The 22,834-nt window shown below is 41.6% G+C and overlaps 1 protein-coding gene across 1 annotated transcript in view; it reads left to right on the forward strand.

Annotated features, from left to right (window-relative positions):
• Positions 1–22,834, forward strand: part of ahr2 (aryl hydrocarbon receptor 2) — an 89,193-nt gene that overhangs the window by 8,290 nt on the left and 58,069 nt on the right. The window contains exon 2 of the mRNA XM_052123693.1: positions 2,072–2,259. Coding sequence (XP_051979653.1) covers positions 2,072–2,259 — 188 coding nt within the window. The remainder of the gene's footprint in view (positions 1–2,071; positions 2,260–22,834) is intronic.

Raw genomic sequence — 22,834 nt, forward strand, 5'->3', positions numbered from 1 at the left:
AGTTACTGCTTTGAGACTTCTGGGCTGGCAGGCAATGAAAAGGCCACACAAGGTTGAATTACAGGCATAGTTTTAATGGCCATGATTCCAGTAAGAGAGATCTAGCTGAGACAGTGGGTTTTATATCTGAAAGGTGGACAGTTATTCTAGTTCACAAATGTTGAAGAAAATAATTGCTGTCTTATTCCATTCCTCATTAAAATGTGTCTCTCTTTATTGAATGACATGTCAGTTGCATAGCCTGTTATTACATCTTAAGATAAACATGGGTAGATGATGTCCATAAGCTTTTTTTGTAAAAATCAACATGAAGATTTTAGGTTAAAATGTATTGAATGAAAAAGGCAATGTATATATTTTAAGTGCTGTGGCTGGCTATAGCGATATATTTTAATCGATCTATATTGCAATTTTGTTACGAAAATTGTTGAATTGGCTTTTGAACTAATCTTGTCTGTCCATGCAATGATATGTAAAGACCTTTCAGACATCTATGCAATGCCACAAACATGCAGTAGAAAAGCCCTCTAAAGACTAGGGAAATGTAATTCAGAACTTAAAAATCAAGACTTGGTGACTCAGTGTTTCCAAGCATACATATCCTGAAAGTCAGTCAATATTCAGTCTTTTGTCTGTGGCATTCCCCAAAAAGAGTATAACTTTAGCAAAATCCCTGAGATACCATGGTGCATCTGATAAGTTTTTGTTTTCGAACAGAAAAAGCCCCAAAATTTAAATTGGAGAAAATTGGGCCTGTCTGAGGAGAAATGTCACATTTAATCAGAAAACAGAGAGAGATGGCTTCTACTTTGGTCCTGGCACAGGCTACTCTCTGCATTTTATCAACAGTTTTCACCAGCTTTAAGTCTAATGGCAATTCGAAATCGACTACTCAGTGACAAGTCATCCAGTGTGACCTACCAGAAAAAAGAAAGAAACTTTTTTTCTAGAAAGGAACGAAGATTGAGGAGACTGTGGGAAGAAAGCCTTCAGTGTTTGTTGACCAAAACATTTGACTTAGTTTCCAGAGTTGACGATTATGGAAGTTATTTGGTCATTTAATAAATCTTTATTTCTTTCTATGGCATACATTTTGTATTGTGTGGACGTGTATGCCATTTTTTTTATTATCTCTTGACTCATGTGCACAATGCTCTCTTTGTGTTCAGGATGTTGGATAAAAGGGAAATGTAGTAGCGTTAAAGATGTTTTCATGTGATTAGCCCGAACATCTAAGAAATGTTGACACATCACTACCTGAAAGCACTTGAGAAATGCCCGAACCCCTATTTATAGATATTTATGAGTTGACTTGTACCAAAACAAATGATTTGCCAGTTCCGAATTGCTCTTATCCTTTGTTTATTGTACACAGACACTCATCCTTTGTACTCTTCCTTCTGTCTGAGATCTTTACTTGGACAGTTTCCAAACATTAAGGTCACTTGCATTCTTAAAGATTTGCAAACTGGCATGACGTGACAAGTTTCCAGTATTAAGTAATGTGTCCACATCTACAAAAATACTGTGTGTGTCTCACAGTCAATAACGACATAGTTGATGTTTAAAGGTGATGTTTCCAAATAGTCTTTGGTCAACTAATGGCATCAGTTTGGGGTGGGACCATCTGTTTGCCCAACCAATGGGAGATGGAGGAGTGTTTGGGAAACCTTTATGTAAACAATAATTTGTTTCTCATTTCGGTTTGGTGATGTCAGTGGTGCAGAAATTACTTGCATTATCTTCAGTATAGTAGTATTTTGGACCAATGAGATTTTGCTATGGTTGAAGCTATACAGCATGTGATGGCTCTAGAAACCAAGCAACCAACAAAATGCTGTTTATGACAAAAAAAATCACATTAAACAGGGAATAAAAGCTTTTATTGCTTTATTACGTTGCAACTGGTTAATACGGGGTTTGAAGCTGTTATTTATCTTTAAGTTAACTAATTTTCCACTTTCTACAGTTACACAATTTTATTTTTCTTCTACTAAAGGATAGAAGGCACATCACAGTCCTTAATAAGCAGTCTAATACACTTTCTAACACCAATATTCTCTCTATTTAGCCCCAAACCACCACCACCCGATGGCATTAAATCCAACCCCTCCAAACGGCACAGGGATCGGCTGAACGGTGAATTGGACAAGCTGACCAACCTCCTGCCCTTCTCAGAGGACGTCCGTGCGCGGCTGGACAAACTATCGGTCCTTCGACTAAGTGTTGGATACCTGAAGGTCAAGAGCTTCTTCAATGGTGAGCTCAGGAGCTTTTGTCATATTTTAGTGCTCATGAAGTCAACATGAAATCAAAATATAGCCCATTTGCTTTCTTAATACTCATAAATTGTCTTATTGTGTGTGATTTTTAAATGCATTCTATTCCAAAGATGACAAATGTTTGTTTTCATAATCTTTCATCAAAATCGAACAACTTTCTCCACCTCTGAAACGACTTTTCAGATGACATCATTCACGATTCAATTGATTGCTGATTGTTAAATTCAAGTTCCGCCCCAAATTATTTTGTTACGTTAAACATCATGTTTTCCTCTTAGGTCACATTATAGAAGTATAAAGGGTTGTGAATGCTGTTTCATGTTGAATTCAATTTTAAGACACATTTGTTTTGGTTTCAGTATCTACAAAAATTGCCTTTTTGCTACTTTAAACGATACTAGAAAGAAATTGGGAGATGAGGGGCAACAGAATAGTGAAATGTTATGAGCCAGATTGGATCTCATCTAACCTGCATGTGAGCACCATGGCTAAAAATGAAAAACTAGGGATGCACTGATCAGACATTGGATGATTGTTTAAAAACAGACATTATTTAATATCTTTAGAAGTTGTGATTTGAATCAAGGTAGAATAAAAAAGCAGAACAGCCAAAACTATCGGTATCAGCAGATGTTGTTCTAAATAATCCGTTATCGGAATCCGTGCATCCCTCGTCAGAACATGTGTGCTAACTGCTTAGCTAAAGCTCTTGCTCAAATCAATTGTATACCAGCTGTTATGGTCACGATTAATAGTTGCCTCCCCAGTCAATTTGATTCAAACTGACATTGAACTTGATTTCTTAAGTTCAGTGTCGCAACCAAAGGTTGACGCCCTCTCTACCACACGAGAGTCAAGAGTAGACAGGAAGTTGCTTTCTCCTTGGCACTTCTACATATCACCCTCGATTAGAAGCTTGATAGATTGCAAGATGCCAAATCTGTGAATATGCTTCTCAGAATTATGATTTAGTCTCAGTTTAAAGGTATTTTCCCCATTACTGTATTCTCAAGCATCTTGAGTCAAGTTCTACTGAATTTGTTTGCATACAGAATTTACGAAATGATCCAAGTCACATGTGAAGATGTGCAAGAAACTTGTGATCTTGTCATGGTTATTATTGTTGGAAATTTACAAGGGAGCTGATGGATCATATGACGAGTCTAAAAGTTTTTGAAAATAGTTTCTCAGTGAGAATAACCTTTAATCTTTTTTTTATATATATTTTTTTCTTTTTCCAAATGATATATTTTTACTTCAGATCTTCAGCCAAAAAAGGCTTGTTTGTTTGAGTGTCTTTGGGGGAAAAACAGAAACATCTCAACATAAACCTGAGTGACGTAGGATGTTCTCATGGAATTAATCGAGAGGGTTTCTAAGAATAATACTGAGGCCAAAATAATCGTCAACAGAAGGTCAAATCAGTAATTCCCACAGTAATATCATATTAAGTCTGAGGGATATATGAAATTGTTTTCCAGAAAAATACAATATTTTATGGTTCTAAGCAATAGATGATGGCATTTTTGAGTGAACTTTCCCTTTAAGATGGTATCACTTCTAGGTGATCATGCAGGGACAACAGATGTGTTTCTTTTCAGCCTTTACCCTTATACACTTCATTTACCTGTCTTTCCGTGACCTTTGCTAAAGTTATTATCATGCAATATTTGGATATAGGATTGGTTTATCCACCGTAACATGAAGAAAAAAAGTGTTAGTAACCACTTTAAGTAGTTCTGCATTTCCTCTCCATCACCAAGATGTCAATTGAAAGAGCACTTGTCCATATTGACCTTTCTTTTCATAACAATAGTCAAGTCAGAGGTCTTTATCTCTTGCTCCATTATCTTGTTTTGCAAACATGATAGTGGCAGAAAGCATCTGTCTGTTTTTTTTAACTGATTAGCTGAGTAAGCATGGCAGCTATGAAGTGTATGCAGGGAATTCAATTGTGAAAAAACTCAGGGCCTTATGGAAAATGAGTTTGGAGTCATCTTGGCACCATCAGAGGGCAAGTCGGATGACAAACGGGCAAGTCTGGCGTAGAGAGTGCTGAATCAGACAACGTGGAGTTCCTGGCACCATTACTGTCACACTGAGCCCATCTGAACAAACAAGCAAATACAGCATTTGCTGGACACTTGCCCACTGTGAATGGGGATTCAAGAGAATAGTTAGTAACCCTTGGGTAAAAAGGTTAGGAATTAGAGGTATTTTTTTCTCACTATACTTCTTCATAACGTCAAGGTATTGTAACGTCAGTAATTATTATTACATTATAGTCATCACAGTCAAGGGGGAACTATTTCAAAGGATTCCGATATTTTATCTCATGATGTAGCGTGGCCACATAAGGGGATGTGATTATATATATGGGTTATGACAATTAAACTAATTATGTTTGTCATTATTGCTTATTAGTTATATTGCTTTCCCCTGTTATCTGTCAATCCCTCAGTTTTCCTGCCACGTAAACAGGAAGTATCATTGACTTTCTATTTAAGGAACCGCTATGCCGGTTGTCAGACGCTCATTTGCGAGTACGTTCATTTTCAAAACTTCACGCATACCTCGGATTACACTGGTGACTGACCTGGAAGCGCTGAGACGCCGTTCCTCTTTGGGAGTATTTTCGTTTGGCTCGCAGCCAGGATTACTTTTTTATCAGAGGACATTGGTCAATCATCACTTCATCACTTCATCACTTGGTCGTGCTCACGGACTATCAAAATTCCCGGTGAGGCTGATCTGATCACTGTATATAACTCTGTGCACTCTGGACTTCACTTTTACATCTATATACACCTTGCTTGTTATTGTTGTAAATATTATTGGTTAGTTAATACACTTGGGGTTTATTGATTTTTCATCAGTGTTGAAATTTATTTTCTCCACTCCATTACCTATCTTTAGAAACGGTACGGTAGATCCCATAATTAGTGTAAACTCCACTTAAAGATTTTGGGGAGTGTTACAATGATACTTCATCAATATTTTAATATCAAGCATTACTGTTTTTAGTTGCATTAGTCTATGGATGTATATTCATAATACGAAAATACAATTTGCAATTTGTTTTGAAAATAGTCCAGAAAAAACCTAATGCGGATTGGAGGTCCTAGTTGTTTAAGCTTGTCACCCATCCTGACCAGCTAAAGAGCTCCCGAAACCCCTCTAAAACCAGCCAACAGACCACCCTGACCATGCAGGGAGACCAGTAAACACCAGTAAACCAGCTTAGGCTGGTTTTTTGGCAGGTACGCTGCTCCCTCAGTATAGCATTTTTTTTTTTGCGCAAAGCAACAACGTCCCATTAAAGTAAATGGAAAATGAATAAATGTTGCAATACATCACAGGTTTGAATCTCAATACACTAAGCATGATCGCAATATTATTATATCGCAACCCAGATATCGATTTTGCTGATAATATCCTACAGCCTGGTTTCTGCTTATTCCCACCCCTGGTAATGCTGGGGTGTTTGTAGGACAGAAGGTCTAACCCAGTGTGATATCAAAGGTTTCTGACCTGTCATCATTTTTCTGCCAGACTAGAACTTCCCTTTCCTTTGAGGAACTGGCTGTGCATTGTGTGGAAATTTATCATGTCTTTTTTTTGCTCCTCCACCCTTTTATATTTTTTTATCTGAAATTGGCCCTCCAAACAAACAGACCACCAAAGGCTTGGCAGAGACACAAATGTGCCAGCCTGCTACCACCCACCCCTCCCCCAAGCTTTTTTTATTGTTCTTTAAAATAGCAACAATTACAAATAGGCATCTGGAGCAGAGCAGAAGAGCTAGAGAGAACAATAGCTCAGGAGAGAAAGGTAAAGGTATAGAAAATTTACTAATCAATTAATTTACTCACCCATATGTCATTCCAAAACTGTATTTATAAAGTCGTATGTGTTTGGAACAATATATGGGCGAGTAAATCATCTTATATCGCTTGAAGCATGAAGCAGACAGTCGAAAAGAAGAGTGGATATATTTGACCTGCCCACAAGATTTGCAGCTGCATCGAGCACTTGTCACTCTTAAGAGGCTGAAACAAATAGAATGTGTGACTATGCAAGTGTTTGTGTGGAACTTCCCTAGTAACCTGAAGTGTGAATCTTTGAGACATGAAGCATGTTTGGCTGTGTGTGTGTGTGTGTGTGTGTGTGTGTGTGTGTGTGTGTGTGTGTGTGTGTGTGTGTGTGTGTGTGTGTGTGTGTGTGTGTGTGTGTGTGTGTGTGTGTGTGTCAGAAGTTTACATATACTTAGGTTGAAGTTATTAGAACTCATTTTTTAACCACTCCACAGATTAAATATTAGCAAGCAATATTTTTGGCAAGTCGTCTAGAACATCTACTTTGTGCATGACACAAGTAATTTTTCCAACAATTGTTTACAGACTGAATGTTTCACTTTTAATTGACTATCACAATTCTAATGGGTCAGAAGTTTACATACACTTTGATTGTATTTGGTAGTATTGACTTTAAATTGTTTAGCTTGGGTCAAATGTTTTGGGTATTCTTCCAAAAGCTTCTCACAATAAGTTGCTGGAATTTTGGCCCATTCCTCCAGACAGAACTGGTGTATCTGAGTCAAGTTTGTAGGCCTCCTTGCTCGCACATGCTTTTTCAGTTCTGCCCACAAATGTTCTATCGGACTGAGGTCAGGGCTTTGTGATGGCCACTCCAATACCTTGATTTTGTTGTCCTTATGCCATTTTGCCATAACTTTGGTATGCTTGGGGTCATTGTCCATTTGGAAGATCCATTTGTGACATCCATCTTTAACTTCATGGATATACATAATTTTCCTTCCTCATGATGCCATCTATTTTGTGAAATGTACCAGTCCCTCCTGCAGCAAAGCACCCCTCATAACATGATGCTGCCACCCCAAAGTTTCACAGTTGGGATGGTATTCTTTGGCTTGCAAGCCTCACCCTTTTTCCTCCAAAAATAATGATGTTATTATGGCCAAAATGTTCCATTTTTGTTTCATCAGTCAAGAGGACATTTCTCCAAAATGTAAGATTTTTTTGTTTTCCCATGTGCACTTGCAAACTGTCATCTGGCTTTTTTATGGTGGTTTTGGAGCATTGGCTTCTTCCTTGCTCAGCAGCCTTTCAGGTTATGTCAATATAGGAATATATACTTGTTTTGCTGTGGATATAGATACTTGTCTACCTGTTTCCTCCAGCATCTTTACAAGGTCCTATGTTGTTGTTCTGGAGTTGATTTGTACTTTTCGCACTAAATTTTATTAATCTCTAAAAGACAGAATGTGTCTCCTCGCTGAGCAGTATGATGGCTGCGTGGTCCCATGGTGTTTATACTTGCGCACTATTGTTTGTACAGATAGCATTTGGAAATTGCACAAGGATGAACCAGACTTGTGGAGGTCCACAATTTTTTTGAGGTCTTGGCTGATATCTTTGATTTTCCCATGATGTCAAGCAAAAAGGCACTGAGTTTGAAGATAGGCCTTAAAATACATCCACAGGTACACCTCAAATTCAATTCACCACCTATCAGAAGCTAATTGGCTAGTTATCTAAAGGCATTTTCTGGACATTTCCAAGCTGCTTAAAGGCACAGTTAACTTACTGCATGTAAACTTCTGACCCACTGGAATTGTGATATTGTCAATTAAAAGTGAAACATTCTGTCTGTATACAATTGTTGGAAGAATACCTGTGTCATGCCTAGACATCAAGTAGATGTCCTAGACGACTTGCCAAAAGTATTGCTTGCTAATATTTAATCTGTGGAGTAGTTAAAAAATGAGTTTAACTTCAACCTAAGTATATGTAAACTTCTAAATAAATAATTCCCTCTATACTACTATTCTGATATTTCACATTCTTAAAATAAAGTAGTGATCCTAAGTGACCTAAAACAGGGAATGTTTTCTATTATGTATTTGGCTGAGGTGTATGTAAACTTCTGACTTCAACTGTGTTTGCATGTATATATGTATATATATATACACATTGGGGGAAGCAGCAAGATAAACACAACTGTTAATCAAATTTTGAAAAATTATACACAAAGCAAGCAACAGACTTGTCTGAGATTGGCCACGATGCTCAACCACTACCAAAACAAACATTGTGGAATGCTATAATTAACACTTTTATGATTGGTTAATTTTGACTGTAATTGTACACTCAAAAAATAGCTCTTTGGCTGAACTTGAGTCAGTCGTGGACAGTGGTACCACGTTTAGGAAATTAGTTTTCTTAACTTAATGTAATCTCAACACAAACACTTTATATAAAAATAACCTAATTGAGGGGGGCTGGTAGCTCAGCGAGTATTGACACTGACTACCACCACTGGAGTCACGAGTTCGAATCCAGGGTGTGCTTAGTGACTCCAGCCAGGTCTCCTAAGCAACCAAATTGGCCGGTTGCTAGGGAGGGTAGAGTCACATGGGGTAGCCTCCTTGTGGTCTTGATTATTTGTTCTCTCTCTCAATGGGGCGTGTGGTAAGTTGTGTGTGGATTGCGGAGAGTAGCATGAGCCTCCACATGCTGCGAGTCTCTGTGGTGTCATGCACAACGAGCTACGTGAAAAGTTGTGCGGATTTACAGTCTCCGAAGCGGAGGCTTGTCCTCCACCACCCGGATTGAGGTGAGTAACCGCACCACCACGAGGACCAACTAAGTAGTTGGAATTGGGCATTCCAAATTGGGAGAAAAGGGGATAAAAAAAGAACCCAATTCAATTGGGTAAACCCAACATAATTAGACATGTCAATGTTACTCAAGCAAATCTGTTATTTTGTTATTTACTGACTAGTGAAAGTGAACGTTAGCATGCTAAATACTCTACATGCTGGTTGGAAGAAGTACATAGTGTAATTTAGTAACTATGCTATAGTTAGCACAGCAATTGCTCAACAAAGCGAAAACATAACGCTAACAAGAATCCCTTTTAATCTTAAGATTTACTCTAACTTTCGAGTCCCATGCCAAGCATGTTGTGAATTTGAAATCCCCTGCCCAGCTTCATCAGTGGTACATTAACACCACAAAGTATTCATTTAGTCCCAACTCAAATGGATTATAGGGAATATCACCATGTGTCTTTTTTTTAAGCTTTAAAGTGAGGCACTATTCATTATAACATCTCCTTTTGTGTTCTGCACGAGAAAAAAGCTGTATGCGTTTAGATCAACGAGGGCAATTTACGTAAATTAAATTTTTGAAGTGAACTATTCCTTTAATAATGCAGCCCTTGCTCTCTGTCACCTGAAAAAACATTTACATTGGACAGGGCACTCCACTTTCTGTAAATAATTACTGCAAAATCAGGAAATAACATCTCAGGAACTCTTGAAAGGGCGTCTCAGTGTGGTTTGATGAGCTTGATTTGGCCCAGGCTGAGCTATTTTCAGTTCCTCTTGAAGAGTATTAACTGATTCAAGGCAGCGAGTACAGTAACTCCTTTATCAGCATGACTATTTTCGTCATTGGTTGTGAAACGGAGCAAGAGGCTTGCCCAGGGCTACGGATTCCTTTCCGTCTGGCTTCTAGCAGGTCAGACAGCGCCTTTGTAGAGAATGGATCTTCTGTTGGGTGTCCTCTGACCAACCCGAGGTCTTTGAGACAGAGGGAGATGGAAAGATCCAGAAGATTGTGCTGAGAAGAACAGCGATATTCGGTCCCACGGCAAGACGCACAAACGCCACATTGTGTGAGCTGCACTGTGTTGATGAGGGTTAGGTCTGGAGGAGTCACAGAATAGATCGGACCTTGTCTGAAGTGTAATGTGGTGTGTCATTGGTCTGACTCAGATTTGACCTTAGGGATGAATCCAGATTACTATAACGGCGCCTGGAATATGGTGGAAAGATGAGAGAGACAGACCGAAAGACCCCTGTAAAAAGAGTTTTATATTGTTCCTTATTCGTCTTGCGTTTGGATCTATATTTATTAATTTATCAGATGCTTTTATCCAAAGCGATTTACAAATAAGTAACATCACTAGCAATTCATAATACAAGGTATCACACTGCAAAGTTTCAAGAGTGATCTAGAATTATATAGAAGCTAGAGCAGAAGAAATAAATGCAGAAAAGTAGAGAATTGTTTTTATTATTTTTTTTGCTAAATGGGAAGAGCCTTTTTTTTATGGATGTCAGATAATTAAAGGGAAAGTGCCAAATAGCTAAAAATTAAATATTTAAATAAATCATGTTAAAATAGTTTAAAACCATTAAATACATTCAATATTAAATTGTAAAATACATTTTATAAATGTTTTCCATGTATTTTATTTGACTAGTTTTGGATCCATTTTTAACTTCCCATTTGATTTGGGATGATACGTTTTTGCACGAGCTTTGTTCTTTTCATTTTCTAATTTGGACTCATTAACGGTCCATTCACAAAGAATGCGTTCTTGCATTAAATCTAGATTATTTAAAATTAAGTACAAAAATTTAAAGAATTGACTTAATAGTTTTTAAAATTTGTAATGATGTATTTAAATTATGAACGATTTATTTAATGATTCAGTTTTGAGAAATGTGAAATTTGTTTCGTGTTCCACGAAAGAGAGTAAATAATGACAGATTCGTTTTTTGTGTTAACTACCTGCCAGTCCTTGTGGCTTCAGCTTTCATGAATATTGTGATGGTTGTTTTGCAGTTTCAACATCGAAATCCATGTTCCTTTGCATCTACCCTGTTCAAAGCTTGTAGCCTCACCCTTTGTCTCACGGTCTCTCTTTCTGGGCTGGATTTTCGGCATCTTATCTAAGTGTAGATCGCCACGTTCCTGTCTGTAAAGAGATGGCAGGGCTGAGGGAGGGAGGAGTTTGTGCTCGGAGCCCTGAGGCATTCCGGCACGCCATGGGGGCTCTGCAGGTGGTGGTGGGCTCCAGGCCAATTTTCAGTATGCATAGAACACCGGGATGACCTACTGCAATTGCCAAAATGTGCAGTTTGATGAAAGAACCAGATGTAAAAGAGCCTGCCCACATTTCAGCTGTCTTGGTTGAAATATTTTCCATAGGGAATTAATAAAGTCCTCCATTTAAAGAGTTCTAATCAATGAAACCAACCATCTCTGAGTTGAATCACATCATTTCAAACTTACAAGGTGCAATTCTTGCAAAGGTACAATACTGTGCACTTAATAGAGGGAAAGAACTTCAATCCCATTTAACATTGCAAATACCTTTTAACTAATTAAAAACGATGGAAAAATATAAAGCTATAGATTTAAAGTTGTCAATTGTAAGTACTGTAAATAAACAAAACAATTTGAATTTTATTGCAAAATATTCAGATAATTACACATATGCAAAAAGTTTGAGAGTGTAGGAAAACCAACTCGATTGCATCATTCAACGTGCAACATGGAAGTTGCCGTTTGTTGCAGAGCTCGTTTGGCGAACTTTGCTGCGATTCTCTGATTGGTGGCCCTTACAAAAATTCTAGAGTTCTGGACCACATTCGTTGAACTAAACATGCAATGTGATGAGGTTAAGGCAATAAAGCATACTACTGTTTGAAATGTTTATCGTGGAATAATGCCTACTATTTCACGTACTATTGTCTTTTTTAAAAAGTAGTAGTAAGCTAGAATTCCATACCAAACATGAATTTGACCCCATTCCCACTTGTTCTGGGGTGGGACCTTGAGTGTCTTTTTCCCACCATGTTGTTCTTTACCAGTTCATTCTCTCCTCCTTTCCATTTGTGCTTTTAGTTGCATGTCTTCTCCAGATGTTTACAGCGTTTGCAATCTCTGGGAGTGTAGAGTTGGAGAGCAGGCTGGGTGGGAAGCATTTCTTGCCTAGAGCAAAATAGTCGTACAAACAAACCAGACCTGTGCACGGCTACAACGTTTTTGGTTTCTATTTTGCTTCATAGCTTCGTTTATGACAAACAGAGTGGCGGAGCAGCTTAGTGGCCTATCAACTCCAGTTGAACCTCCAGTACTAAACACCTAATTTTACTTTTTAAGGCCATGAAAGCAACAGACACCATTGTCTGGCATGAGGTTTTGTTTTCCCAGTGCTTATTTGTTTTTGTTTAGTTTTTTCTGTCTCCTATTGTCCTCCGTCAGAGGAGTTGTCTGCTCTTTCTTTTGTTGATCAGAGACAAGACAGATGGACTCAGAACATCAATATTTGTGTTGGCGTGAGTCAATGGAGGTCAACACCAGAGGCTTTGGAAAGTAAGAACAGAGAGAGCAAAGACAAGAGCCTCGCTTTATCAGCGCCATATTGAGCTCGTCTTACCGCCAGATGACCCGACCTGCCGCGGTTCTGAATACGAGAGCGTGCTTTGGTGGCTCTTTTTTATTTTTTTTACCTCTTTGATGTGCTCGTTTAGTCATCGGCCTCACCACAAAACAACAAGCTCAGCAAGAGGTCTCAAAATAAGCTTGTACGTGCACAGGTTTACATTATGCCCCGTTACTTTGATGCACTAATTCAAGAGACAAATGCATTTATCTTGTTTTTGCAGGGATGCAAGGCCTCATTTAACTCAAAGTAACATATTCTTCTTTGAAGGCAATTCTGCAAACCACAAGGGCGAACCCCAATAAACTAGTTAGTGGTGCATTATTTGACGCAACTTAAAGTTTGAATAAATTAATATTTTGCGATACGTTTATGCAGTATTATAGTGACTAGGGGTGGGCCATATGACCAAAATCCTATATCACGATATGAGTAATTTTATATCACAAAAATGATATATATCACGATATAGTTCAATTCTTTTTGAAAAATCAATGAAATGTTATTATATATTAAGCCATGTCGTAATATGTGGATTTTGAGTAATCCAGTCAGTGAATTAAATGCTTTATAAACTTTATCTTATGTCATTTTCTCTTTATTTTGAACCTGACAAACATAGTCAAAGTAAAAAAAAAAAAAATACAAAATAAATGCCACATTTCAGTCTCTGGAGGGGAGACGCTGCCCTTCTGGCTGCTCTGTTAGCCGGTGGTCCACCAAAGTAAATGAACCTGGGGGAGAGACAAGGGGAGGCATAGAGAGAGAGAGAGAGAGAGAGAGAGAGAGAGAGAGAGAGAGACAGAGAGAGACAGAGACATACACACACTTGCTCGCCGGCTCCCAGACATGCTGTTGCCCGGTCCACAACTGCTCCTCCACCCACACCAGCTCGCTCCTCCCCTGGCGGACTGTAGTGACTCATCCGGCCCCTGGCAGACCGAACTGCTCCTCCCCTTCTTCGGCAGACGACAGCGGTTCCTCCGGCTCTTGGCTGCCAGCAGCGACCCCCTCCATCCCCAGGCAGATGGCCGCGGCTCTGCGACAGCACACCCGGGATTTGGCGCAACAGGGTTCATAAGATGGGCAAGGAGGAGGCGGGAACCAACTGAACAGTATACATGAAGTTTAATAAGAAACTTGACATAAATCAAACAAACACACACGCATGCAACACGGCCGTGTACATCTCTTGCTCAAACCGGCGCCTCCGTCTCCCCTTTAGCTCGCTCTCCCGCTGATCAGCTGATATCGACATACACAATGTACAAACCTTTCAAATTGCTATTTTCTGCTCTTTATCGCCTTTTCTAAAGCCAAACAAATCCCTCACCATGGAAGATGAACTTTTTCCTTCATAATCTCTTATCTTCTCATTCAAATGAATTTGACGTACAAGCAGTTGCTCCACCTTCCTCCATTAATCCGACAAAGTGTGTAATGCGTACAAATTATGTGCTGTACACATTTCTCATGTGGCAATTTTGCTTTACCACTATAGAGATGATAATGTAAATGGCCAGTTGGCCATTTGGTCCAAAATGTATTCCAGTCGGCAAATTTCTTCCAGTTAATCATGTCTACCAGTATATCGCCCACCCCTAATTGTGACCTAGCTAGGCTACACAGAGACTGGAAGTAGGTTGACATCTCCGTCTACTAGGAATTCAATGTAATGGATGAGTATGAAATTGCAATAACATGCTAAAATCTGCCTAATTTTAATTTTGCGATTCGTTACGGTGCATTTAGGTAGTACCTTGCAATCCAAATGGTTAGATGGTGGCGGACAAGTACAAGTTATTGTTTATATCATTCATAAAATAATTGTTGTGTAAATGTCGTAACTGTGGTCTTACGAACAATCTACACCGAAATTCATTCTACTTGTTTATCATGAATTAGTTTGAGTTTCTGTTTCCTTGTGCAATATTGCTAATGTACCTAGCAGGCTAAGCTCAAGGCAGCCAATGCCACATTCACACTAGTACATTTTAATCTGAATATCTATTAATTTTGCTATGTTTATGCCTGTTATCCACACCAGAACTGCTTTTTCCTCTGAAAATGGTCTTAGTTACTGCATACTTTGTAAAACGATGGGGTTGGGAAACTCAAAAAGGTGTGGATTTGGCCTAAATGGTTCATTTCTATTTCTACAGACACAAATACGCACATCATCACCATGTTCCTGAGACACTCTGAAATACCATCTTAGGACTCTTTGTAGCTATTTTGCCTGAGGTAATTTCTTATTCAGGTGATGCTGCATCTATTTATATCCTGGCACACGTAACCTCTTTTACCAAGTAGCACTTCTATGCAAATGAGGTTGCCCACTAATACAAAGCTATCTTTTCTTCATTCAAATTCACTGCATATAACTTTTGTGACCTACCGTTTAGATATGCATCTGTGTAAAGCAAGATCGGCTGTTTTCTGCCTGTCTTGCAAGTCACAACCACACGTGGTTAAAGCGCTCTGTTTTTTTACACCCACTAGAAAAAGAGACACTAAGCTGCTGCAATGCTAATCCAAAGGGGCAAACACGAAAACAAAACTGCCTTGCTGTCGCCTCACACTTGTGGTGGAGATAGCATCAACAGGCAAGTCTGTCTGCCACCAAAGACAGAGCTTTTAAGATCCTCATAGTCAAAACACAAAACTTGGCTACTCAAGTGGAGACAGGCCCAAGAATGATAAAGAGCCGGCATAAATTTGTCTCTTTCGCGAGAAGGTTCGAGAGAAAGCGTATCGGTTACCTAATGTAACCTCGGTTCTCTCTAGATGAGGGAACGAGTATTGCGTAAGCTAGCTTATGCTACGGGAAAGATTCATCTTTTCTGAGATATTGAAGCCAAAAAATTATCCTTAATTTTTGTATCCATTGTCAACGCAGTGCGGCAGCTGCAGACCTTGAGCGGGCTATCTAGCGAGCTCATAGGTTGCTCTGCAGCAACTGCTGCAGCCTATAGACCCATTGTCAACGCCGTGCGCGCCAAGCATCCACTGTATGAGCCCCAGGGAATTAAGGGGGGACCCGGGGGAGCCCTTATGAGTGGGGAAATAATATTTGGCCGGCAATAATGCGGGTCATTGATTGTGTAATACATAAGCACATAGTGGGAAGGGAACGACAGAGCGGCGCTACCGGTCTGTGTGGAATGTGACCCATCAGTGCAGCTCACCAGGGGAGCTGTAGCGTATTAAACCGCTAGTAGTTTTGCCTGCAGAGCGGGCACTTCCATATTGTAAAATCTGACAAAGGTGGAGGGGGAAGTCCATCCCGCTGCCACACATATGTCGTGAATGGAAATCCCGCTGGACCATGCCCACGAGGATGCCATGCCTCTAGTGGAGTGAGCCCTAATGCCCAACGGGCATGGCAGGTCTTTTGACGCGTATGCAGCAGCAATAGCGTCCACTATCCATCTAGACAGTGTCTGTTTCGAGGCGGCGAGACCTTTGGTGCGCCCTCGAGCGAAACAAAAAGCTGCTCAGAGCGTCTGAAAGCGGCGGAGCGCGCAGTATACAATCTCAGTGCTCTGACCGGGCAAAGGAGATTGCCGTCGCGTTCGCTATCGGGTGCTGGCAGCGCCGATAGGGAAATGACCTGTGCTCTGAAAGGAGTACCGATCGCCTTGGGAACATAGCCGTGTGTAGGCTTTAAAATGACCTTGGAGTCACTTGGTCCAAACTCTAGACACGCAGCGCTGACAGACAGTGCATGAAGGTCTCCCACACGTTTGACTGATGACAGGGCAGTCAGAAAAACGGTTTTGAGTGAAAGGTATTTCAAATCCACGGATTGAAGTGGTTCGAAAGGGGGGGCTTTCATAGTTTCGAGAACTATAGAAAGATCCCAGATAGGAACCGATGGGAGCGCGGGGTTCATCCTTCTAGCTCCCCTGAGGAAGCGGATGACCAGCTCGTTTTACCCCATGACTGGCCGTGCAGGGGTTCAGCGAATGCCGCAACGGCCGCCACATACACTTTGAGCGTGGATGGGGATCTGCCCTTATCCAGCAGCTCTTGTAGAAATACTGAGCAGCGACGACACCCCACATGTCCGCGGGTCCAGGTCTCTGTTGGTGCACCATTTTGAGAACACAGACCATTTTGGCGCATAGTCTTCTCGTGGAAGGGGCTCTAGCGTGTATGATGGTGTTTATTACTCCTTCTGGCAGAGCGACGGGTAGTCGTTGATCACCCATGCATGCAGCGCCAGCTCTGGGTGGGGATGCCAGATTGTGCCGTGAGCTTGAGAGAGGAGATCTGCTCTCACTGGGATGGGCCACGCGCTGTCAGTGACAGCTGCGTAAGCTCCGGGAACCATGTCTGATTCTCCCAACGCGGGGCTATGAGGAGCACCGAGTGGCGCATTTCCTGATCCTCTGCATTACCTGTGGCAATAGCGAGATGGGAGGGAATGCGTAAAGCGGGCGTCTGGGCCAGCGCGTCCTCAGCTTCCGAGAAAAATATTGGGCAGTGAGAGTTCTCTTTGGGCGCAAAGAGGTCTATCTCTGCTCTGCCGAATAGGTGCCATAGCGTCTGGACTGTTTGAGCGTGCAGGGACCATTCCCCTGGGGAATATTGTCTCTGGACAGTCTGTCGGGCCGTCGTTCAGGTGGCCTGGCACGTCGCGTCGCCCTCAGCGGCGCAGGTGGCACTGGGACCAACTCAGTATGCGTTTCGATCAGATGGAAGAGGTTCCTGGATCTGACATCACCCTGACGGTTTAGGTAGGATACCACAGATCTGTTGTCCGAGCGGACCAGGGCGTGGTGACCCTGAATGACCGGGAGAAAGCGCACAAGCGCGTACTCGACCGCTATCATTTCCAGACAATTTATGTGAAGGAGCTTTTCCTGAACTGACCATAGGCCGAAAACCGGAGAGCCCTCGCAGACCGCGCCCCAACCCATGTTGGGCGGCGTCTGTCGAGATGACTTTTCGGCGAGATACAGCTCCCATTGTCACTCCCGCTGATACCATTCGGCCACTGTCCAGGGCTGCAGAGCTGATATACAGGTCTGAGTCACCTTGATGGGCTGGCGGCCTGTGGACCAAGACCGGCGAGACGCTGGGTGTTTAGCCAATGCTGAAGCGAGCGATGTGCAGTAAACCCAGCTGAAGTACTGCTGCGGCTGAGGCCATGTAACCTAGCACTCTCTGGAATTTCTTCAGAGGCGTGAGGCTGTTCATCTGAAAAGATGCGGCTAGTCGCTGAACACGGCGTGCGCACTGTGTAGATAAGCGAGCCGTCATTGCCACGGAGTCTAGTTCTATTCCAAGGAAGGAAATTGTCTGACTGGGCTGTAGTGAGCTCTTGGTCCAATTGACTGCAAGACCCAAACTGTTCAGATGGCTGAGGAGAACTGCTCTGTGAGACAGAAGCTCCATATGTGACTGAGCCATAATCAGCCAGTCGTCCAAATAGTTCAGAATTCGCAAACCCTGACTCTGCAGGGGTGCGAGCGCCACATCCATGCACTTCGTGAAAGTACGGGGTGCTAAGGACAGGCCGAACGGAAGGACGGTGTATTGATAAACCTGGCCGTCGAAGGCGAATCTCAAGAATGGCCTGTGACGGGGATTTATCTGAATCTGAAAGTCTTTCTTGGGAACAAGAAAATAACTGCTGTGAAGCCCCGACTCGCTCAGAGAGGGTGGCACTTTTTCTATGGTCCTTTTGCACAGAAGGCTTGCTATTTCTGAACGAAGCATGCACGCTGCTTCCGTGTTCACAGTGGTTTCGAGCCGCGCTCTGAAGCGAGGAGGGTGCCGATCGAACTGTAGCAAATAGCCCTGTTGTATTGTGCTTAACACCCACTTGGATATCCCTGGAATAGCTTCCCACGCTTTGAAGCGTAACGCTAGAGGGTGAATGGCCAATTCACTCTGATTGCCGCACACAGAGCTGAACAAAATGTGTGAGCTGCGTTTAGTGTGTTCATGCATGATTGCTCGCAGACAGCATGAACAGGCTGTTTTGTGAGTGACTTCCGATTGGAATGAATGGGGAAAGAGTCACATCTGTTACGTGATGCGCAAGCATAGTCATGGGCACGGGACTTACACACAGAGGAATGTTTGCTGGCCGTGTAACAGAGCGGGCAGAGAATGGGCGCGCGCACGTATTCGTGGGCGCATTTATTGACTCTAGCGCTCGAGCGGTTCGTAACCGCTTTATGTGAGCGTGCTCAGGTGGGGACACGAGACATGCAGTGCTTGTGTGCAGAAGTGAACACTGGATTGTGGGCACATTTTCTACACATAGGGCTGGTCGTGTGACAGAGCGGGCAGAGAATGGGCGCGCGCTTGCATTTGTGGGCGCCTTCATTGACTCTTTATGAGAGCGTGCTCTGATAGGGGCACGGGATGTGTTATGCTTGTGTGTAGGGGCGAACACTGGGTTGTGGGCACTTTTTCTACACATAAGACATGTTTGCTCTTTACAAGATTTATTTGGGTCGCCGTGAAAACGGCGTTTGAGTGCAGACAAGCGGGCAGTGTCACCGGCTTGTTGGCTGCTAAATTCACCACTGTAGTAGCCTGAGAGAAGGGGACTGACAGGGGGCAAAGCTTTGACGGTGGTCCGGCCACGGCGGGACTGAGCCGTCGTTTGTTCAACAAAGTTAGGAAGACTTCAGTTGCTCTGGTTTCAGCGTTACCTTAAATCGAGGCCCACGGGGGGGCGGGGAGGGTGAAAACGATGCTCGAGGGAGAGGCTCCGGCGAGGCAGTCGCTTCAACCACAGTTTCCGGCAGCCTTTGGGAGCGGCGCTTCTTTCTGCGCGGCGGAATGTAAGGCGGCGCGGCGGCTTCTGCTTTGAGCGCTTCGAGTCGAGCCCGCAGGGTCGACATCGGTAGCTCCTCACAGAAATCGCATCCGCCCTCAGCGAGGGCGAGCTCTGCGTGCCCCAGTCCCAGGCAGAAAGCGCAGATGATGTGGCGGTCTCCGGTGCTGAGAAGGGCGCGACATGAGGCGCAAGTGGAACGAGGCATCTTTAAAAAGACGCTCGATACTCTTTTGTGAAGTTCACTGAGGAACTTAGCTTGCTCTAAAAAAGGATACGTCGCCGGATGGCGTAGCTCGCAGGATGGCTGAAGGTGGCGAAGACGGCCGGCTTCTTCGAGCACTGTCCACGCTTGCTAGATGCCCCTCGAACGGCGACGCTGCGTTGACAATGGATACAAAAATTAAGGATAATTTTTTGGCTTCAATATCTCAGAAAAGATGAATCTTTCCCATAGCGTAAGCTAGCTTACGCAATACGAGAGAACCTCTCGTAAGAGAACTAATGCCATAATGCCTTGGTAGTTTGAAAATAAATAGAAAGTTTACGCCATTCACCTGTCACCTCATATGTGTGTCACGGTGAGCAAGAGAAGACAAATGGAGGGTTTGAATGAAAGAAAATATCTTCCGTGATGTCTTTGAGAAGTGATTCAAGTGCAAGCCATATGAGTAATCTCATAATTCCAGGTTGTAACTCTTTTCATACAGATTGTATCATGCAGATGCAGTCCGTAATTTCACACGTGTGGTATGTTGTGCTCTACACCAAACTGTTTGTTGTCTTCGCAGTGTGTATGAGCCATGTATGAATCACTAGGCACGAGAGTCAGCGCAGATCAGTCACCAGATGTTAGCGAATAAGTGTTTAGATAGCTTGCGGCTACTCCTTGCCTCACGCTGTGATTTTCATGGGTTTTCCCGCTAAAACACAGCCGTAGACCAGATTTGGGTTGAAACCAGTTGATCGGAGCCAAGGTTGGGGGGAATTGGTTGGACTCTTGAAAAGGAGAAAAAAATCATTAGTCATCTCTATGCTATCAGTCATTGCTAACACAGATACAAAACTGAGGGTTGGTAGTTTTTAATAATATATTTGATTTAACTCTTAGCTTTGACAATTGACCACATTTCTTACACGGTAACCTTAGTTTAACTGTGGCATTTGTAGTTGGATAAAAGTAACCACATGTAAAACAAGATAGCACCTCATTACCATAGTTAGATAAGTGCTACTGTGGTTTTAATTAAAAGAAACTGTGGGAATTATGAAAATTAGTACAATTTAGAAACTGTAACTACAACTGAAGTCGTTGGAATAGAAATAATATGGTGTTGTTTCAACTTCGGGACATTTGATATACCAGGGGTTGATTTTTATCAAAACAAACAGATTATTTGGTCTCATTAAAACTGAACTGGAAACTTTTTGTCACTTTTTTTATTTTGTACACTTCAAATGTACAGTAGATTTGACTGTTTTAGCCTTATTCCAGACCCAAACTATCAATATTAAACTATGATAATCTAAACAATGAGTGAAATAAACATAGGCTAAACCATTTCAGTATTCATTGTGTGAAAATGATTTATATAATTCTTTTAAAACTTTCAATTGTCCCACAGGCATAATTTTCACCACACCAAACAATTTTGCCACTATTTGATTTTTTTTTTTATTGGCAAGTTTGGCGAAACTCCACTTTTGACGTTGACCCCACCTCCCAGTTGGCCTTGTTTGGCCCAAAGGTAATTGGCAGGCCAAATATCATTGAACGCTGGCCTAGAGAAAGCCCAGAGCCGGCACAATGAACCCTGGAAGTGACCGTGGGAAAGTAAAAGGCCCTGACACACAATAGCACTCTTTTGTTTGGCCCGATAGTGGAAACACGGCTAGTGAAGAGCATGCTTCACATGAAAAATGAGACACAAAGAAATTAATATTAAATATCAAATAAGTTGTGAGCAGTCATTTTACTGGGCGTCATTTCCAATAAAGCCAAATTATGCAAAAAGTGTGAAAGTATTGTGTGTATTTAGGATACTGTAAATGTAAGCTATGAAATTAGCCTTAGGAAGACAAAGGAGGCAGCCATTTTAATGAAAAAGTTCCACAGTTAAACACAAAACAGAATTTGAGATGTGTAATGAAACTGTGGTGGGAATTTTCATAACTTTCAGAAAAAATGACATGAAATCTCCTGTGATGCATGTACATAGACTGTTGAACATAGTAAACAAATGAAAAAATAGAATATGAGAAAATATTTTTAACCAGACATTACTTTGTAGAAAGCCACAGGAATAATCCTAAAAGAGCCCGAAGTTCAAGAAACATCTTGGTACTACCATGTTTCTTTTGGATATGTACCAAAAAATACCATGCAAGTACCATAATTCAGTAGTAGGGCTGCACAATATGGAGGAAAAATATGATATGTGATAAGTTGTTGGAAAATGCAATATGCAATACAATAATCCTATGATGATAGCCAAATAAACTACACTAACTTAGCACTTTATTAGCAACACTATGGTTCTAATAAAGTGCCCAATGTGGTCTTCTGCTGTCGTAGCCCAGCCGCCTCATGCATTCTGAGATGCTCTTCTGCTTACTACAGTTGTTCAGAGTGGTTATCCGAGTTACCGTAGCCTTTCTGTCACCTCAAATTAGTCTGGCTATTCTCCATTGACCTCTCTCATCAACAAGTTGTTTCTGTCCATAGAACTGCCGCTCACTGGATGTTTCTTGTTTTTGGCACCATTCTGAGTAAATTCTAGAGACTGCTGTGCGTGAAAATCCCAGGAGATCAGCAGTTACAGACACTCAAACCAGCCCATCTGGCACCAACGATCATGCCGTTTTTTTCTCCATTCTGATGATTGATGTGAACATTAACTGAAGTTCCGGACCCGTATGCATGATTTTATGTATTGCACTGCTGCCACACGATTGGCCGATTAGATAATCACATGAATATGTAGATGTACAGTTGTTAGGTGCTAGGTTAGTGTATAAATAAACTACAAATAAAAGTTTATTGGAATAAAAAAGGAGCATCTATCCCAGGGATCACAAACATAGTTGTATTTTGTTCCAAATTGCATATAGAATGCATATAATATACAGTTGTTGTTTTTTTTTTACCATTAGCTGTGTAGCAGATTTGCTTTTAAGTAATTGTTTTGTGTACTTTGCTTAGGGGATCCCTTGCTCTAGTATGAATCTGCATTTTCACCAAAATACCATTCTGCCATTAGTGTTACTATACTACATTTCTACAGTTACCATAGGAAAACCATAATACATTTGTGCTCAACCATCAGGTAATCAGCTCCAGCCACAAAGTTCATTTCCGAACATCGAAATGGTCATGTGGTGAATCTACTAGATAGACTCCTTAGAAACTTTGGGTGTTTTTACAGTGTGCTGTGATAGCCTGGGGGCAGCGGCGACTAGATAGGAAAAGGAACCAACGACAACTTTTTCA

This window comes from Xyrauchen texanus, chromosome 50 (genome assembly GCF_025860055.1).
Source record: "Xyrauchen texanus isolate HMW12.3.18 chromosome 50, RBS_HiC_50CHRs, whole genome shotgun sequence".
NCBI lineage: Eukaryota > Metazoa > Chordata > Actinopteri > Cypriniformes > Catostomidae > Xyrauchen > Xyrauchen texanus.